At 40.1% G+C, this 20,637-nt stretch overlaps 1 protein-coding gene across 3 annotated transcripts in view; it reads right to left on the reverse strand.

The window, feature by feature from the left end:
* CFAP221 (cilia and flagella associated protein 221) overlaps positions 1 to 15,831 on the reverse strand; it is a 35,913-nt gene extending 20,082 nt beyond the window's left edge. For 2 of the 3 annotated variants that reach the window (XM_043524984.1, XM_007057049.4), the window contains exons 1-11: positions 15,657 to 15,831; positions 10,541 to 10,725; positions 9,932 to 10,032; positions 8,507 to 8,593; positions 8,299 to 8,394; positions 7,441 to 7,541; positions 3,789 to 3,892; positions 1,222 to 1,381; positions 614 to 737; positions 395 to 506; positions 16 to 124 (exon numbers count right to left, since the gene is read on the reverse strand). In XM_043524984.1, coding sequence (XP_043380919.1) covers positions 16 to 124; positions 395 to 506; positions 614 to 737; positions 1,222 to 1,381; positions 3,789 to 3,892; positions 7,441 to 7,541; positions 8,299 to 8,394; positions 8,507 to 8,593; positions 9,932 to 10,032; positions 10,541 to 10,679 — 1,133 coding nt within the window. In that variant the 5' untranslated portion in view covers positions 10,680 to 10,725; positions 15,657 to 15,831. The remainder of the gene's footprint in view (positions 1 to 15; positions 125 to 394; positions 507 to 613; positions 738 to 1,221; positions 1,382 to 3,788; positions 3,893 to 7,440; positions 7,542 to 8,298; positions 8,395 to 8,506; positions 8,594 to 9,931; positions 10,033 to 10,540; positions 10,726 to 15,656) is intronic. The other variant, XM_043524985.1, reaches the window with a different exon arrangement.
* Positions 15,832 to 20,637: the final 4,806 nt, after the last annotated feature.

The raw sequence follows: 20,637 nt of genomic DNA on the forward strand, positions 1-20,637 counted from the left end.
ATAATTAACACTCACCACTTAAGCTGATTTGCTTCTTCTTCCTGAGTATCTTGTTTGACTTTTAGTTCAAATACAGCTTCCTTCATCTGTCTTGTTTTTGCACCTTCGTTACCTTGGCACAGGACTGTGGACAAGAGCAGACAATTATTCCACCACATCTCAAACCAGAATTCTGTGTAAAATGACAATACATTTTTTACAGAAAAACCTGACTGCTGCAATAATTGAGCTTATTAATCAAAAGTAAGGTTAAGGTGACACTTTCTTCAGAAACTAGGGTCCTATTATGCCATTTGTTTTGAAGCCTGAAATCATCATGGAGTTCTGTTAAAAATTAAAAAGCAAGGTAAGGCCCCTCAAATTTATTTTATTCTGGATTGGTTCATTACGTTACCTTCTTTCCAGTGTTTAATCTTTAATTTGCCAGGTTCTTGAATCAAAACCGTTGCCACAGCATAGGGATTTGACAAATCTGCTGGGAATCGCAGGTTTTGGTATTCAATCTCCTGTGGGATAAAAATTAATAGGCAGAAATAAATTGTGTGTGTGATGTTTAGGTATAAGGAATAGTATCAGGCCCCTGGAGGTACTTTTGGTTAGTAGTTCTCTGTACCTTTACTTTCTGAATTTGGCTGGATTGTGGATGCTTTAAATAGCCTTTTCTCTGTACCACTTGTTTTCCTAGTGACACTGTTTTCTTCTCTGAGAGAGTTTTACGTGTTTCAAATTCCTCCTTTCTAGATTGCAGAAGAAAAGACACAACTTTAATCAGTATTCTGAAAGTTGAGTAGGAGCCCACCACATGCCTTTCTCTGCCTTCTGGATATACAAGAAGATTGTGATGGTGTGTCTCAAATTACAGTGATTGGCACGTAACTTCCTAATCCTGCTACTTCACAATTCCCAGGAAGGATGAGAGATGTTCCAAAATAACTTATTGCCCCCTTGCTTCTGAAGGCCTTGGTGATTAGAGTGCTGATTGCATCTCAATCGGTGGAACAATATGCAGTGGAATACTATATATTATTTTAAATTCATTATAGTTTCACTTAATGCAGTCTAGTTGCACTTTAAGCAGAATGATGTGTAATCAAGATATTTGGTGCATTTGAATAACACAATCTAAGTGTCATGGCAAAATAGTATGAAATCTTGTTTCATGAAGGTATTTTTAAAACAGAAATGGGCAAAAATATTCAAAGATAAATCAATCACACATACATTAAACCCCCATGGGGTGTTGATGTTCCTGTGAATACACATACATAGGGTTTAGAGTTAAACTGTGCAATCCATAACCGCATTTTCATCTGTGCTGTTCCATATTCATATGGTGCATATTTAACAACCACATCCACTTTCCCACTGGCTGGAATTACTCCTGTACATGGGAACAAAATACATTCCATTTACAGTGAAATCACGGCAGCACTCTACTTCTGAGTAAGCCCAATCAAATGTGCTGAAATGGATCATGGTCTACATTTTTAAGAGTGACCAGGGTTTCTGGGTGTCCCAATTTCATCCACACGTGCTAGAATCCTAGTATTAGTTTCATCTGAAGGTAAGAATGAAAATCCATCCAAGTCAAGTAAATTTTAAAACCGTTTCACAGTTAATATCATGTCAGAAATAAAGGCCATATTATATTACCCTTAGGGCTGCTCTTCACTGGGAAATTAGGTCATGTTAGAACATGACCTTGGGGAGTCATGTTAATTAAAATGTTAAACATGATTTAGCAGTTAGTGTATACAGAGACCTTCATACTTAAAATGCTCATGGTTAAGCCCTACTGGAAACAGAGTTAAGCATGTCCATCTGACACCGTGTTTAAACAGGGTAGTCCCATTTATACCATGCTTAATATCGTGTTAACTAACATGACTCCACAAGGACATAACATGACCTAATTTTGTGGTGGAATGAAGCTTTATGTTGAAGAGTAATTAGGTAAATTCAGAGGAGTAAGGTGCTACTCAATAGGGGCAAGGATATCAAAGTCTGTCCCTAAATTTGCAAGACGTTTCCCTTTATTGTTCTATAAGTCAACAGCTAATGTTACTACAAGAAGATGAAAATTTTCAGTTGCTGTCTGTGCCTCTACCCACTTAGCTCTTACTATCTTCTTTTCTTACGATCATTTTTTCCATTTGCAAGGACAGAGAAGCTGAGGATACTAAGTTTGTCCCTTTGGAGTTGGGAAAGCAAGACTTTGTTGCTGTCATATTGTAACTAATGAATATTTTGGATCTAGTTCTAGGAATGGAGAATAGTTTAATTCCCCTGGAATTTATTCTACACAGCACTGCTGGGAACGAATCCAGACCATCTGTTACATTTCCAATACCCATTTGTCTGACATGATGCTTTCCTCTACTGGAAAAAGATGTAACAAACAAGTGGATAACTAAGTAAAGAAGAGAATGCTCTTTTGTTGGAGCATCAAGTAGATCATTTAGAGAAGAGGAGCTCCAACTTTCCTATATGCCTAATTAAAAGCGTGTGCAGAAAGTAACTGTGACACTACACTGTCATTCAGATGGTCTAACTTGAAGGAGTTGAGTGGTATCTCCTTCCTATTGTTTCCATTGATGAGTTTTATTAAATTGAATAGGATGTCATTCATATCACAGTATAATGGGAGATGGGTACATTTTTCAAAAGTACCTAAGTGACTTAGGAGTCTAAATCCCATTTTCAGAATGACTTAGGCACTGAGGGCCAGATTTACAAAGATCTTTAGCTGCCTAAACATGCACATGGATGCTCAGTGGGATTTACAAAGGAACCTACGTGAGTTAAGCACCTAAGTCCCATTGATTTTCAATGGGAGTTGGGCACCTAACCTGTGTACATGCTTTTGGAAATCCCACTAGGTGCCTATCTGCATCTTTAGGCATTGCTGTATATGTAACTTCACACTACAAAAACAGATGAGTCTATGGTATCTTTGTCCAACTCATAACGGTCTGCCTCTTCTGCATATCCAGATACATGAAAATATGTGACTAAATGACATCCAACTGCTGTGTGCTCAGCACCTGTCTCCTGTAAAACTCACAGTGCCTGATTCTCAGTTGTGCTAGGCCCCTTTATACTGCTCTAGAAGTACAAAGGGATGCTGAAGTGGCTCTAAATAACACTGCAATGATGCTGCCATACATCATAGGCAGATTACATGATGCAGTCATATATCATATGCAGATTAGTAGATTTGTTACTGACCCTGGAATATTAATAATCTTATTAGGTTTTTCTGATATTTTTAATGAAGAAAAGACCAGCCTGGCTGCCTTTTTGTTTGTTTTTCTCTCTCTCTCTCTGCATCATTAATAATATCAAATGCCATGAGCAGAGTTGCACCCCTGGTCTTCATTAGTGGCTAGATTTCTTGAGCAGGACAAGCTAATTATCTGTTGGAATTAGCTATGTTACACCAAAATAGTGGCTATTAACTCCTCTGAAAACCTGCTTCAGATAAATCTTCCAGATCCTATTCATGTCCACATCACCCAAAGAGACTTGAGGACTTATGCTACAAAGGAAAGATATCTACTAGATGCATAACAGTTTGATCTTCCATCGAAGTTGCTTGTTTGTTTTTCTATATTCATGTGTGGGGCTATGATTCAACTGCACAGTCTGAGTTTAACTGCAAACTTTTGGGGGCAGGGACTGTATCTTCTAATGTGCATTTCTGAACAGCGCTAAGCACACCATCATAAATAATAGGACTCAGCAAACAATTATTTGGATGTTTAAAGCTTTAAACAGACGTGGCCTACCTGAGGTTGGCTGAATGGTAAAGGCTTTGTGAGGCTGAATATACTCGATATGGAATTCAAAATCTATTGGATAGCTGCACTGTAAAGGGATCACATACTCCTTGCTGCAAAAGAAGAAAGAAAGAATCGTGAAAGAAAAATTAGTAATAATTAGAATCAGTGACCACAGGCTCACATCTGGAAAATGACATTTTCTCCATCTAGAGCATGCATTGCAAGATAATAGGAGTCATGGATGGATGGATTACCTAATTTTAAAAACAGTCGTTTTCCATAGTTACACAACAACTATGTCGTTTTAGAATATCTCCAGATTAGAAAATGAGAGTAAAATATTGTCTTAATTGCTGTGTTGCTCTCCATCTCCTATACTTAGTTTCTCCTATGCACACATTTAAATTTATCTAATTTAATTTTTAAGAGGTTAATTATTCCTGTGTGACATCACCTGTACGTTTTACGAACTGTACCATCTAGTAAAGGCTAATATTCAAATTTAGACCCACACTGGCTATACAAACAGAAATCAGCCCTAGGCTGCAGCATCATGGGAACAGAACAAACCACACATGACATATGTTAGGTGTGTTAGGTGTGTTGCACACTGGTTTATTGGAAAGCACTCAGATACTTTGGGGATGAATGTGGTGTAAGAACCTACATAGGACAGAATCAGTGAATGCTATTCTTCTACCTATTCTTTCCTCTGAGCTGGAATCGCAGCTGGAATCAGTAACAAGAACCAGGTAGTGTTGTTACATATTTTCCATTGCTGTAAATATGACCTGTCTCTAACTAAAGACCAGCTGGAAATGAATTACTGGGAACAAACTCAGAACTGCCACAACACGTTGGCTGCAGTTCACTACAACACAACAGGTCACTTGTTAAAGTACCGGCTGAAAAAGGAAAATCATGTTAGAGAGTCCACGTGTCAAACAAGAGGCCTCATTTCTCTCTGTGGAAAAAACACGGTTTAGGTCAGAACTAAACAATGCTTTTTTTCTTGTATCGCTTGGAGAACAGGAGTTCCTGTTGGCAAGTATCCCTGCATATCCCCAATCCCATTGTTTTGGACAATTGTTAACAAGGGGATAGCTCTAGGACACTTAGGGCTGGTTCAGCTTTTCATTCATTTGGTTTTTTTTAAAGGGACACTCAGGTTAAAAATCAGAACTGATCAAACATTCTTTTCCTCTACAAATACCTTGAAGCTGAAATAAATATTAAAGTTGAATTTGCTTTTCAATATTTATTCTACTTCCCTCAGCTTGGACACTGAACATAGACTAAATATTTTATCTCTAGTTTCACGTTCGCTTCTCATGTCTTATGCACCAGCACAATGATGCAAAGCTGAAGTTGAAAATACCGAGGGGAGTGTTCACTTTTAAAATGCCATTTCCATTGAAATTTTTAAAAAATTAACACAAACATTTCTACTGGTCTTTGGTTTTGTTAAAGCTTATTTTTTACCCAATCTAAATTTGGGGGCAAATTTTGTTTCTGTGTTTCTTTAAAATCCCTAATAATTGAAAATAATTAATGTGAATTTGTTGTTCAGTTCTCATTCACATAAATCAATAATGGAGTCACTTAAGACCTAATTCTGCACCCACTGCAGTCACTGGGAGTTCTGCCACTGACTTAAAGGGTTGCAGGATTATGTCCTTGGAGACCAAGCTTGCAAAGTGGTGAGCACCTAAACATAACACAGGACTGGGCCTTGGAGCAATAATACGTAGTGTGCAAGGGCCTGATTCTCACTCCCATGTTGGCAGTGTAAAGAGGGTTTCATACAAATGAGAAATAAACCCTCACACTTTCCAAAGTTATGTCTTTTTTTGCGTGCATCTATTTTCATGTGCCTAACGTAGGACAACGATTTGTGAAACCCTGGATATCATCCTGAAAATCTAGAAACTTATTTGACACAAGATTACTCCCGCTTTTAATAACTATTTGGCTGATATTATGTCCTGCTGATTAGCGAGGAATGCATTTTATATACAGTGCTCCTTTGGAAAGCATACTTTTAAAAGGTTAGGGAAATAAACAACAACAGTGAGTGCCTTTATTTTGCAATTTTCAGTTCTAGCCTGTGTCTTAACTGTAACCTGCTCTGGGAGTGAAAAGAGAGGGGAGCACTTTGCCTTAAACATCTGATCATAGTATTATATTGTTGTAACCAAGGCAATTACATAGTCACGGGGCTCTTGGGACAACACAGCCTAAGACGTCACCAGAGTACTGAGCTGGAAATAACTCCATGTAGCTCACTGCAGCCCAAATGGTCTCTTTGGTCCCCCATCAAAGGTCTTCTGCCTTTTGGGCTCTACGGCCCAGCTCCTCAAAAGTAGTTAGGTGCTTAACACTCACTGAAATCAATCAGAGCTAGGTGCCTAAATACCTTTGAGGATCTGTACCTACATGCCAATGCAGAATGGTGGGTGACAGGAAATGGAAGCCTGATCCAAAGATCATTGAAGTCAATCTTTTCACTGACTTCGAAGGGCTTTGGATCAGGCCTAGGGTCCCTATGTCTGTCTCTATATCTTGTACATTATTTGGGATCTCAAATAGCTTTCTGCTTTAAAATAATGACTACAAATTGTATATTTTCTGCTCCATTCTTCTGCACAGGTAGGATAACAACCTATTAAAGAATTCTGTTCACTGAAGTTTTCTGAAAGCATCAGGATTCTTGTGTATTTCAGCACTGTGTTTGCTTATAAAAATGGACATGCATGTGTAGGTGACCTGAGATCAGAGACAGATTCAGGGTTCGTGGTGAGCGGGTCGCCCAGTTCCGGCGCTGGGATTTCATTTATGTAGGGGTTTCATTGTTTGGAGAGGGAAGTTGATAGATTAATTAGAATCAGAAGGATAAGTGAACAAAAAGAGCTCTGGGGCTGAGTTTAGCGATTTGCTACCACCACTGTGCATCTGTCATTATGTGAACTCTAACAATTTCACACCTTCACTTCCAGAACCTTTATATCGAAAATGATGCTCTACTCACTTAGGCCTCATGTACACTAGAAAGTTGTACCCCTTTAACTAGGCCAGTGCGAAGTGATACAAACCCCTGAGTGGGAATGCAGCTATACTTGTATAAAAGCGCTTATTACTGGTATAGCGTATTCCTGAATGAGAAGTAGAATAAGATATACTGGTCTATGCCATTTTTATATTGGTATAATTAGGTGCTGAATGGGTATAACTATTTCAGTAAAAAAAATCACACCCGTAACCAAAATTGTTCTACTGATACAAAAACAGTATGCAGACCAGACCTTACGGTGAATTTCTAGATCCTCAAAATACATCTGAAGTGAAGCATAGACCTATGCTGGCTCTCTGCATAGGGGGAATTTCACTCTTAAAGATAAATCAAAGCTAGATCAAAAGTAAATCAATGCCAACTGATAGTAGCTTCGGTTCTGGCCTTATGTTTCTACAGATGTTTGGTTCAGTCTTCTATGAACATACTCTTGAAAAGAAGTCCCATGTAGGGGTTTTGCAACCTATATGGTAGGTGACTTAATTAAAACTTCTAAGGTCTTATGTTTAGACAGTAGATTAGAAACAAAAAATAGATATTTTAATTTTTGCAGGCCCTAAAAAAACCCCAATTGTCACCTTTACTCACCTCTGTCCAAGTGAAACATCTGATAAGCTTATAAATGATGGAAATTCGACAACGTTCACAGCAGGGTAGCCATGGATAGGAACAAGCAAAGTGTCATCTCCCTGGAAGAAATGGGGGAAAGTACTGATTTAACAAAATTAATCAATGTTACGCATACAAGGGGGGGGGCGTAATTCAGAATCACACTTCAGGAATCAGGTGCCTATCCAGTGTCCCCAGAACCTTTTTGAGCAATAGTTAGCAGTTAGGAGGCATGTGAAACTACTCCTCTAGCATTTCATAGACTGGAACTGTAGAAACCTCACTCCTTTCTAAGTACCCCTCTGCTTCTCTCTGCCTCTAGAAGCTATATTTGGAGCTCCCCCACATCTCCTCAGCTAACACATTGCCACAATACCATCTGCGAAAGCTGCATCGAATACAGTCTAACTTGTGGAAGAAAGGATTATTGAACCAGACTGAGGGCCCACAACGCTAGTACATTTTTCGGAGGTCTTCAGAATCCATGAATAATCTAGGGTCAAAAATGCTGGGTGCCTTAATATGGGCACCTGTACCCATATTTAGCCATCTGTATCAAAGTGTCCCAAGAGTCAATGTTCTTTTGTGGATTTGTGCCAGGCACTTGATAATAATGTTTTTTTTGCAGTGAATATTATTTTGATTATTTTTGCAGGCCAAAAAGTAAGGTGGTCTACATTGGGCATAATGAAAGAGAGATCAATGATGCACGAATGAGGACAGTGGAGTAATATGAATGTTTGTAAACACATGTCTATGTTTTATTATCATGCCCTGTAAAATATTTTTATTACATTACAGCCAAAACGAGACACTTTTATCTGAGATACTTCTTACCTGACAGTGAATTCGGATACAGTCATAGTAATATCGCCACTCATCAGGACAAAAATCAACTGTAACTGCAAATGACAAGCCAGGGACAAGCCGATGCTATAAAACGACACAGAATATAAACTAGGCAGCAATTTATTGCTGTTTGTGTGCAATGTTATCAAGTGCAAAATCAAATCTGAACAAACTGATGGTTATTTTTGACACTCACTGTTTTGTTGTATTTGATCTGAAAGTATTTTGTCTGGGGTGGTATAATGTGAAAATTTATTACATCACCAGAAATATTTACCAGATTCTGTAGAAGAAGAAAAAAGTTATTTTTATGAGAACATTTGGGAATATTGTAAAGCTGCATTTTCATGAGACCGTACTTAACAAAGAAAGTCTGTTAAACAATGAAATAATAAATTGAATGTTGACAGAGAAAATGTTGAACATTATTAATTATCATTTGAGTTACCATAGTGACTCAGCACTTTAGACATGGACCAGGAGCCCAGTGTGCTAGGCACTGTACAAACACAGAACAGAAATGTGGTCCTTCTCCAGAGAGCTTATAGTCTTGTTCAGAATTTCAAAATGCAACACAACCAGTGGTTAATTTAAAAAAAGAAAATTGTGTATGTCTTGTATGCAGAATCTCCCAATCATAAAGGACCAAATCCTAATACGTTCAGCGTGATGAGTTGTACTTATTCCACAAGTAATCTCATTGAAATTAGTGGGACTACTTGCAAAGTAAGATGCTATCTGTCAAATCAGAATCTGGCTCAAAGTGTTTTTCCCTTAAATATAAAAGGATCAAAAATGAAATTACTAATTTATAATTATTTTTATAGAGGCCTTTCAAACAGAAGGAAATTAAATAATTTTATTTTCTGAAGGTTTCTGGAGTTTTATTTAGATCACAAAACTTAGAACAGTGGTGGTTCTGCCAGCAAAAATCAATGGTTGTATTAGCCTTCTTCCCAATTCTAAGCAACATTAGCAGCTGTTGTTAGAACAGAATAGCTTTCCCATAGGAAGGATGCTTGCAGAGGTAGCTGCTCAGGTCCTCAAAACTGGGTAGAGCACATATGCACTTTTCAGGGCATCAGGAGTTCACTGAACAACCTTGGCAGCCAGAGTAATATTTACTTATTAGGACCCAACTGAGATTGGGGCTCTGTTGTGCTGCGCACTTAACAAACACATAGTCTGAGACAGTCTCTGCTCCCAAAGAACTTACAGTCTAAATAGAAAAAACAGACAAAGGGTAGGAGCAGAAACAGACATGACTTGCCCAGGGTGACTCAAAAGGCAAGTGGTAGAAAGCAGCTATTGAACTCAGGTCTCCTGACTCTCAGTCCAGCTCCCCATACACCAGATCAAACTGCCTCTAGAAGAGGACTGAGGGCATTTTCAAAGTTTCCTTTGATTAATGAGCACATGTGCAGCCAAATGCAATCACGGTGACCCAGGAAAGTTTTGGGGCGGATCCACCGTTGGCTTTATGGCAAAGTACCCTGTTAGAGGACCCCAAAGGGCAGGAGGGCATATTGGCCAGGAGGACAGAGGATTGTTGAGCAGAATGCACAGTGTACATGGATTATCCCTTTACAATGTATTAGCTATTCCCGGCTTCAAGACTTACCAGGATCTGCTGGTGATGTTTTTCGATTTTATACCCTCCATAATGCAATACAGCAGGCTTAGCCTGTATGACCTTGTTTCTCAGAAGTTTTGCATAAATCTCTGCAATGAAAGATAAGCAAACATGAGAGAAGGAGGCTGGGCTACTTAAATGCCATTGTTGTTAATTATGTTTATTTAATATTTGTATGTAGCACCATAACCATGCATGAGAGAGAGAACAAAGATACAGGGCTGGATCCTCTTATCCGGCTGAACTGTGCTTGGTGCAGAATGAGGGAGGGGAGTTAAAGTATCTTTATGCCATCTCTACAGATCCACGATCCAGAGGCCAGGCTCACCCCTGGCACAATATTAAATTGCATCTGGCTGCCGATGGCTCCATGGGCCATTCCAAAAGCTCGGGATCAGCCAAGCACAGTGGTATTACAGGCACGCCCCCTTTTCCCTGGCCATACCCTCTACATCCAGGCCAGGAGGGAGGTAGAGCTGCTATGCCATAGAATGGGATTTTAAAAAGAGAAGGACTGGGTCTCTGAAAAGCAACAATGTCCTCATCCTTTGTCCCAATGTTCTGGCCTGGAGGATGGTCAGATAGCAGACTACTTACTCGACTCTAGCAGGTGATTGGGGACACCATATCCCTTTTGAGGCTCCTCCACAAGGCTGTCCAAAAGGATGGTGGGTACTTTCTTAAATGATTTTTCTGCATGACTAAATTCTAAAGGGGCTGACTGAACCACCTCCATGTTGGCATGGACATGTAGTCCCACGAGTACCAAGATAGGTCATTACCTGTGATCAAGCACAAAATTTTAATCTTATCACAAAATATCATGTTGATTGGTACAGTCTCATTGTCTCCTTGTACTCCCCTGTCTGTCTGTATCTGTCTGTTTTCTCCTGTCTTATACTTAGATTGCGAGCTTTTGGGGACATGGACTGTCTTTTACCTCCCTGTGTTTGTACCGAACCTAGTGTAGTAAGGTCCTGGTCCATGCCTTAGGCTCCTAGGCCCCACGATAATACAAATAATAAATAGTAATAACAATACAATAGGTAGCAATGCATATAGAAGCTGAAGACACTTTAGTACAAAAGCAAGGCCTCTGAACGGTTTCATGGGATTTAGCGAACTAACTTACAAAATGATGATAATTGATTCACTTATTGATAAATCCAGAGTGGAAAGGGAACCAAATGAAATCCTTCCCTCATCCCTAAGTGACAGGGTCTTAACCGCCCCAGTGAGTGGAGATAATACACCCTGTTAAACACCTAACATACATAAATATGATCACTTATATAAGGTAAAATGTTTCCCACTCTGAAGGTTACAGAAATTTGCTACAGAGGATTACCCAGGGGGAGAGAATATTCCCTTGATGCTCAAGGCCAATATTTCCAATTTTTCCAAATTATGGGAGAATTTCTGCAATTCTTACTCATGTTAAGTAGTGTTTACTCGTATGAGTTGTTCCCCGCTAAGATCCACAATGGGATACAGGCAGCTGCTGGTCCCTTGGGTAAACTAATCCTATATTGTTTATGGCTTTAGATACTTAAAATAACACCTTGAAATGCACCCACAGGTAGACTGGCAGCCAGTGCAGTTTGCACATCACTGACTCCCATGTACAAAGGCCTTGCAGCAGCCATGCCACCAGATTTGGTCACAGGTTCAATCTGCAAGTGTATTCAAAGGGAACCCCGAATAAGGCTCATTATTACAGTAACCTAGCATACCGCTCCACAGGACCTGGATGAGCCTGGCAACCACCATATCCAGAAAGGGTCAAAACCACAGAGAGAGAATAATCCACTCCTGACCACTACTAACACCTGAGCTTCCAGGTGCTGCTCACAGGTAAAAATGACCCCCCACACCATTCAGCCTACCTCCCCTAGGACTAACTCCCTCAATAGACAGACGCTCCGAGGAACAGACAAGATTATTTAGTCATTTCCCTCCTCTCACCCATAATACCTTTGAATTACTGGGCTGAGCCTTGAACAGCAGTATCACCTCCAGTTGTGACAGAGAGAGTAGGCCAAAGTGAGGGATAGCACAGGCAGGAATTACACAAACATGCCCATAAGGCTCTGCCACCAGACTTCAGACCTGACCTACGAAAACCCAGTAAGGCCAGAGCCTGTTCTTGCAGAAAACAACTGCTTGGGGTAAGGATAGTGGTAGATAGCTGGCTGCAAGACTGGCACTTGAGACATCCTGACAGGTGCCAACAAGCTAGCATCCAATGCCATGGGCAACATGTTACTGTCCCCTCAGCAGGAGCAATATATGCTCCCCAAAGTCTGCTGGATAGTTCCTGCTGCTGATAGCAGAGTGTGGCAAGGTATCTAGAGGTCCTTTTCCACCAGACATGCTCCCAAGGACAACGTGGTATGCTCCTTACGAGACAGATTCATAGATTCATAAATTCCAAGGCCAGAAAGGACCATTGTGATCATCTCGTCTGAACTCCTGTATAACACAGACCACAGAACTTCTCCGAATTTGTTCTCAGAGCAAATCCTTAGACAAACATCCAATCTTGATTTAAAAATTGTCAAGAGATGTAGAATCCACCACAACCCTTGGGAAGTTGTTCCAATGGTCAATTACTCTCACTGTTAAAAATGTACACCTTATTTCCAGTATGAATTTGTCTAGCTTTGACTTCCAGCCACTGGATGATGTTAGCCCTAGATAAGATGGGCCAGCCTCCATGCCTCCCTTGGACAGGCATTACTATGCATACTCTACTATCTTCTAACGGAGATATTCTGGAATCCCCCAATGGAGCCTGGATGGTTGTGTGTGTGTGTGTGTAGAAGAGACCCTTTGTTCCCCTCAGAGTCCTCCAACACAACCAAGGGCAGAAAAGGTCCTTTTGATAAATTAATTGCCCAGGCTGGTTCTTCTAGTATCTCATAAGTATTTGGGTGTGGGGTGTTAACTTGCAGATTCCTCTTTAATTGTTAAATGTTAATATGTCAGATTATAGAAGGGTATTTAAATCCTTTGTGTAAATAGTGTTTGGATGGGTTATTTATTTAACCAAGATAAATGTATAATTCAGCAAGCCAAGGGGATTATAGATCCTGTTTAAGTAAGCACAGTTATCAGAACAGAAACTTATCTAGAGAAATGCCCAAAACATTGTGCAATAAGGAAACCAAACATAATCCACATGGCAGTTTGCTCACAAATATAACATAGGCCCCTTTGCTCCCCCATCTCCCACACCTGATGCCTGGAGGAGAGGGGAACAAAGCTTTGGCACAAGCATGGAGGGGAAAAGCTGCTATGCCAGATACTTGCCTCCCTCAAGTAGCCCCCGCTTTTCTCTTCTCCACAAATGTTATTCCGACCAAGGAGAATGGGTGTGGCCAGAGAAACTGGGTGGGGCCACATTAAGTAGGATGCATAAAACTCCGGATTAAAAACAATCACATGCTTGATACAACATTAACTTCTGCATGTGAAACCAACCCCTACTCAATGTGTGGCTGTGTCCCCCTCTAGTGATAGCTGGGCCACATACAGAGGTTGATGAGCCTGGTACAGACTTAGCTAACAGAGTTGGGTCTTTTAACTCAGATAGTAGAAGCTCAGGTTTTAAGATCCAGAGGTCCCACATCAATTCCCACTGCAGACAACCCTTTCAGGAGTACAGCATTACACATGCTTTATAATTCTTAGAGTCTTATAGAGCCTACTGGCCTACAGCTACTGGCTACCACTACAATGGTTGGGGAAGAGCTCCAGAGAGGAGCATTATAGAAAAGACCCTCCACACAGGTTGCTTGGATCTGCTGATCTGAGGAACAGAGACTCACAGATCCCTAGTACTTCGTTTTGTTGTCCTTCGTCCTGCTCTCTGTTTGTCTAGCCTCTTTTAGGCTATATGCTCTTTGGGGCAGGGTGTGTGCTTTTTTCCCTAAGTGCCTAAAATGCCATTTCAGAGTAGCAGCTGTGTTAGTCTGTATTCGCAAAAAGAAAAGGAGTACTTGTGGCACCTAGAGACTAACAAATTTATTTGAGCATAAGCTTTCGTGAGCTACCGTGTTGATTTCTGTCCCTGCATAATGTTTATTAATAAATGAGCATGCTTTGGCTTTACAGGTTAGCTTTTCTGGATTCAATACTTTACACAAATCAGGGTGAGAAAACATCAATATTGTGCAGGGCAAAGGTAATTTTATACTGGTCCCAACAAAATGTACACAATAACACACTAAAACAATTATAAATAGCAGGCTACTTTCTCTCCATTTGTGTTACTTAACTTTATACTTTAAAATTTTAACTATGAAATCATCATCATCATCCTCTTTGCTACTGTCCCTCATTAGGTGTAAAAGGTGTAAAAGCAGATGATGGAATGACATTAGGAAAGTATTCTTTCATATATGTTCATATCAGTAACTGACAACAGCAGCAAATCCCACCACCCATCTCCATTACAAACTCTCCATATTATTCCCTCCCACTATGCCTTTAAGACCCTGATCCTACAACTACTGGGAAGGACTGTCAATTTAGACTACTCTGTGTAACAAACGTTATGGGTGAAATCCTGGCCCCATTGAAGTCAATGGCAAAACTCACATTGACTTAAATAAGGTGAGGATTTCACTTTACATCTATTAATATTTGAGCCATTAGATCCTTTTGTGTCTTGTAGAGCACCGAGCACACTTAACAAGTAATACATAAGAATACAATTAAATGCAGTTGCACAAGCATGGGATTTTCAAAAGCACCTAAGTGAGTGAGGAGCAATGGGACTTGTGCTCCAAAGTCAATGAAGCACTTTTGAAAATTCCACTCATATGGTAAAGAGGCTGCTGCTGATTTAATTCCCAGGTCTCTTGATTCCTTAGTGTCACAGGCATCCTATTATAACAAGAGTGTTTTGCATATTTTTTCAATTACTTTAAATAAATCTTCATGTTTTATTTTATGAAGCTAAAAGCTTCATTATTTTATTCACTATAAAAAAAAAAGTTAAATCACACTGTCTTGAGACTGACTGCCTTTATTATTACCATTGGGCTGTGTCTCACACCAGGTGAGAATCTGAATGGAGGAGATTTAAAATTCAGCGTTGGATTATAAGAGCCAAAGTTTCAATATAATTGTGCCCAGAAGGACACATATCCTTGGCATGCACAAAACCCACACAATTGTATTTGGAAATCATAGCCTTGATCCTGCAATGAGCTCTGTGCAGGCAGAGACCACCTGCAGGGAGCTGTTTGCAGGCTCAGGACCACAGTAACTAGGATTAAAATCAATGGGAATTAGGCACCTAAATACCTTTGAAGATCTAGGCCGCAGGTGCTTAGTTACCTGACTGGCATACATACTCTCAGGTTTTTGCACATAAATTGGGCTAGTGTGCATTTACATGGACTGCCAGATACACAATCACCTGACTGGTACCTGCAAATAGACACGCTTGCAAATTCTCCATTGTTAAAACGGTGCCCCTAAATGTCTCACGGAAACACACGCACGTGGCAAAAGTCCCTGCCTCCCCCAGAGGGAGAGCCTCCCTTCAAGCGGCCAGAGAAGATCATGAGATGTAGGGCAGCGGGTCTGTTTGCACTGAGGTGCTGCGGGGGGCTTTGTACTCTGCTGCACCATGGCCCTGGGCACCCACAAGAGCTGCCAGCCACTCACGTGCACCCAGCCTGCACCCAAGTTCTGCACCTACCTCGCGTGCAGGCCACATCCAAGAGCCTTGCCCACAGCCACGAGTGAGAGAGGGCGGTGGGCAGGGAGGGGGAGCGGGGCAGCCCAGCCTAGCAACCTGCCCGCCCTGTGCACAGCAGGGCCAGCAGCATCTCCCCAGCCCAGCTCCTCTCCCCTGGTTGCTAGGCTAACATCAACTCAGCTCCCAGACAAAGCCTGCACCGGGCTGTACCATGTTCAGCCCTGGCACAGGGGGAGAAGTGGCAAAGTTTGGGGGGCAGAAATTAAAGAAAAACACCAGGATTTTTTCCCACCCCTTCTAAGGATTTTGCCTGCCTAATTTTTACATGTTTAGCCTCCAAATCTTATTTCGGTGGTTTGTGAAAGGGTTTGGGGGGGGAGTTATCGTAATCTTAGGCTGTACCACTTAGCTAGAAAGGGGTAGGCTGGGAATGTGTAGAGCAGAGAAGCTGGGCCCTGGAGGCTAGGGCAGTGGTTTTCAACCTTTTTTTCATTTGCAGACACCCCTAAACACTTTGGAATGGAGGTGCGGCCACCTTTGGAAATCTTAGACGTAGTCCGTGGAACCCCAGATTGAAAATCACTCTTCTATGGCAGTGACTCTCAATCTTTCCAGACTACTGTACCCTTTTCAGGAGTCTGATTTGTCTTGCGTACTCCCGAGTTGCACCTCACCTAAAAACTATTTGCTTACAAAATCAGACATAAAAATACAAGAGTGTCACGGCACACTATTACTGAGAAATTGCTTACTGTCTCATTTTTGCCATATCATTATAAAATAAATCAATTGGAATACATTGTACTTACATTTCAGTGTATAGTAGATAGAGCACTATAAAAGTCATTGTCTATATGAAATTTTTGTCTGTACTGACTTTCCTAGTGCTTTTTATGTAGCCTGTTGTAAAAGTAGGCAAATGTCTAGATGAGTTGATGTACCCCCTGGAAGACCTCTACATACCCCAAGGGTCTGCGTATCCCTGTTTGAGAACCACTCTTCTATGGTAACAACAACTTTTTGCAGACCCCTTAGACATAGTCTGTGAACTCTCAGGGAGCTGAGGACCACAGATTGAAAACCACTGGTCTAGAGGATGAAGTATCAGTGGCTGCATCTTGGTGAGTGTGGAGAATACTTGTACTTCTCTAAGCTGTCACTGGAACAACAGCAAAGCAATGTATTTGTTCATCCCTGTCACTTTGAACTTGTCAGTACCCTGTAAGGCATTTGAAATGAAATCCTTAAAGACAGTTTGCAAGTGTCTTAATCTTTTTGGATTGCAAAAGGGTGGGTTTTAATTATGGGCTTCACCCTTCAGTTTTTACTCCCGTGAGTAATCCTTACTCCTCACTTTTGCAAAAATCAGGTGCATAGGGATTGCAAGACAGGGCTCTGTGTTTTTATTGTATTATAATGTACATTCTTTGGCAAAGAGATCTTCATAATTGCAATTGTTAATTATTATTATTCCATATAATTGCTCACCCTTTTAATAATATGACATGCAAAGGACAACCAAACAGCTATGAACTGAATACATACAAAGATTATACCTATTCCAATTAAATCCTGTTAGTCCACTCTGAGTACTGGCATGTAGTTCACTGCTATAAAAGGTCACTTGACAGTTACTGCAGTTTGTCATAAAAGCAAAACATTTGAGTTGCAACCATGAATGCTTACATTTAGGGGATGGAATGATCTTTTAAAAATTCCTATAAAGAAAACCAAAGAGTGCTACTGATATTAATTTGGTAAGGGTTATAATATTAATGAAATCCAGTTTGGTGACACTTGATTCTTGCAGATATAATTTCATTTTATGAAAGTTTATTCTCTAATGGTAATAACTTCAGATAACAAAATCAATGAATACTGTCAATTTTTTATGTTAACAAGTAAAAAAAATTAAAGGTGAAACATTTGGTACCTCTATTGCTTGACAAATTACATGTGTGGTTTTGTGCTGCCTATTTATCTCATTCTAGACACAAAGAAAGGACCTGATCCTGCAAGCCTTATTGAGGTTAGTAATGTCGTTGATTTTAATTAGGCTATTTGCAATGGGAGAAATTGATTTCTCTGCAGAGGTAAACTCAAAGCATCCATACTACTTAAGTGCCACCTACACTCTGTTTTGAGGGCTTAAGTAGTGCATGGGCACTGTGCTTCTGCACAGGGATCAGTTTGATTCAGTGGAATGTCTTGTGCTAGTAAGAGCTTCCAGGATCAAGCCCAAATGTTTTTCATTGTTTATACTATTTGACTATTTATTATTTGGATACCAGAAGGACCCAAAGGACTCATCCAGGATCAGCGCCCCGTTTTGCTAGATGCTATGTAACAGTTGCTGTCGACCCCTATTTGAACTTCAATCAGCCCAGATAAAGGAAATTTCACTTTTGTTGCTAGTTAGTTTCCAATCAATACCAATATCAGATTCTCCTACATTAGTAGGGTGCTGCAATATTTGGGCTGCAAATGCTTGCAGGGGATTTTTTTTTAAAACAGTTTTTATTGAAAGTGTAAATAAATAAATAAATATTTTCCTTGATAAAACCTAGGAAAGGGCTTTTTTGTTTTTTGGTACATAATCTACATTTTGGGTCTTCATGGTCTTAGACTATCCTTATAAACCAGCGTTTCTCAACCATGGCCCCTGGAGGAGGGGGGACCGTGGCGCACTCAAAATTTGGTTACAATGGAAAGCAAAGAAAATCTCTCTCGCCTATTCTTAGCCCACCCTTACTCTTCAAGGTCAAGTATTTTCTGTCAATATCTCAAAACACAAACACAAATTATCCAGGCTTATCATTGATACATTTTTTACTTCTTGCTTTTATAAAAAACGGGTTGCAATTTTTTTTACCATAAATAAGGGGTTGCCAACCTAAAAAGTTGAGAAACATGGCGTTAAACTTCTAAGTGACCTATCTATCCTGATAACCTATTCCTCTGTCGCTGAAGATAAGGTACGGTTAGTAGGGGGGCTTCAAACCTGGCCCTTGCTTTGAAGTCAGTGGAAGTGCCATGCACAAGGGATTTGCAGGTTGAACACAAGACTATATTAGTTTACTTTCTCCATTTCTGTGATCTCTAAAACATCTTTGTTAATAAAGCATTTTGTGGCAGTTCCACTTGTTTTCTCATTTGGTATATGTTTTTCCTGGCAGTGAGCACACATCTGGAACAAATCATATTACTGTCCATGCCATTGTTTGCACAATGTCTTGTAGACACCTTATTTGGAGGAAGTGATTGCTTCTAAGCCCCTTTTAAAATTTCTTTATACTCCAGCAATAAAATAATTCTGTTCTATTAAATACAATGCAACCAAAGAAATGGAAGATAGCAGTGTAACCCTCAACTCAAAACCCACGTGATCAAGAGGCATTAAACCATTTTTAAAAAATAACTCATAAAAGTCAGCTCTCAATATCTTCATTCCTACTATTTAATAAAATATAATTGCAAGTAATTAAAAATGGAGTACACCCATATGCCTTACATTTACATAGGAGCACTTTCTGCAGCGTGTTAGTGAAAAATTCTGCATGACATTTATCCTTCTTACTTTTATCTTGTCCCTACTGTAACAAATGTATAGTTCCTAGAGCTTCATGATTGTCACCATTTTCATGTAAACTGAAGAGAATCTCAGTTAGCTGTTTTTTGTATATGGCCTATGAGACATAACTGAGAAGTTCTAATTCTATCCCGGGGAGGGCAGTGATACACATACATTTCTGTACTAATCAGCACATTACATTGTTCTGTGTGAAACAGAAAAAAAAAACATTGATAACAATTAGTTTAAAACTTTGCCCAAGATGTTTTTCTCTGAAGAGATTTTTATGATTGAAATGCATGGGCACACTCGTACAGGTAACAGCTGTACAGACAGTGATACAGTTCTTTTTCTAAAGCTCACAGAAACATAGATATTGATTTTTAATAAACAGATCAATTTGAAGCAGCATACTATTGGTAGAAGAAAACTGTGTGAGTTTGGGAGCTCTTCTGGTTGAATGATCTGTCATAAATTGATATTACATGATAGTCAGGAGAGGCAATCAAACCACTGTAATTAGTATAGGTGACATTCCTTTTTTGGTTACAAGACTATGTGGAAGAGAAAGGATGGTCTAAGTAGGGTCTAGGGCACTATCCTAGGACTTGGACCACCTGGGTTCAAATATCTGCTCTACCGCAACCTTCCTGTGTGACTTGGGCAAGCCACTTAGTCTCCCTGTGTCTCTGTTCCTTATCTGCAAAATAGGGACAATAGCACTTCCTTACCTCCCAGGGAAAGATTGTAAGGTGTTCAGATATTACATTAAAGGGGCCCATATAAGCACCTAAGACAGCCAGAATTTCTTCCAAACTTCAATTTTTAGACTTTATTCAATAGCAAAGTTTCCTCTCCCAGATACCAATGACTTTGTCTCGGGTCTAGACACAGAATCATCTGACTTTAGCAGATATTTGATCACATCAAATATCAGGGCAGTACAGGGTAGAATTGTTTCCTGCTGCTTTTCCAGATTCCCCACTCACATTCTCCAGAGAGGATGGACTTCTGTCCATCTTACCCTCACTGCAGTGCTGGTTGAAGTTCTTTGATCTTGCAGAATGATTGTTGGAGAGAGAGATGGAACTACAAGAAGGAGAAGAGGTGTGGCCTTCAGAAATCTTTACTCTTTGTGGCACTATTTTTGACTTGAAAATACCATTCTCAGTTCCAGTGTTTAATCCCAAAGGCCTCAAACTGAATTTGTTTAGGCACACAGGAGATTTGTACAGTTCAAAAAAAAGAACTAGATAAATTCATGGAGTTTAGGTCCATCAGTGGCTATTAGCCAGGACAGGCAGGGATGGTGTCACTAGCCTCTGTTTGCCAGAAGCTGGGAATAGGCGATGGGATGGATCACTTGATGATTACCTGTTCTGTTAATTCCCTCTGGGGCACCTGGCATTG

Source organism: Chelonia mydas, chromosome 11 (genome assembly GCF_015237465.2).
Source record: "Chelonia mydas isolate rCheMyd1 chromosome 11, rCheMyd1.pri.v2, whole genome shotgun sequence".
Classification (NCBI taxonomy): Eukaryota; Metazoa; Chordata; order Testudines; family Cheloniidae; genus Chelonia; species Chelonia mydas.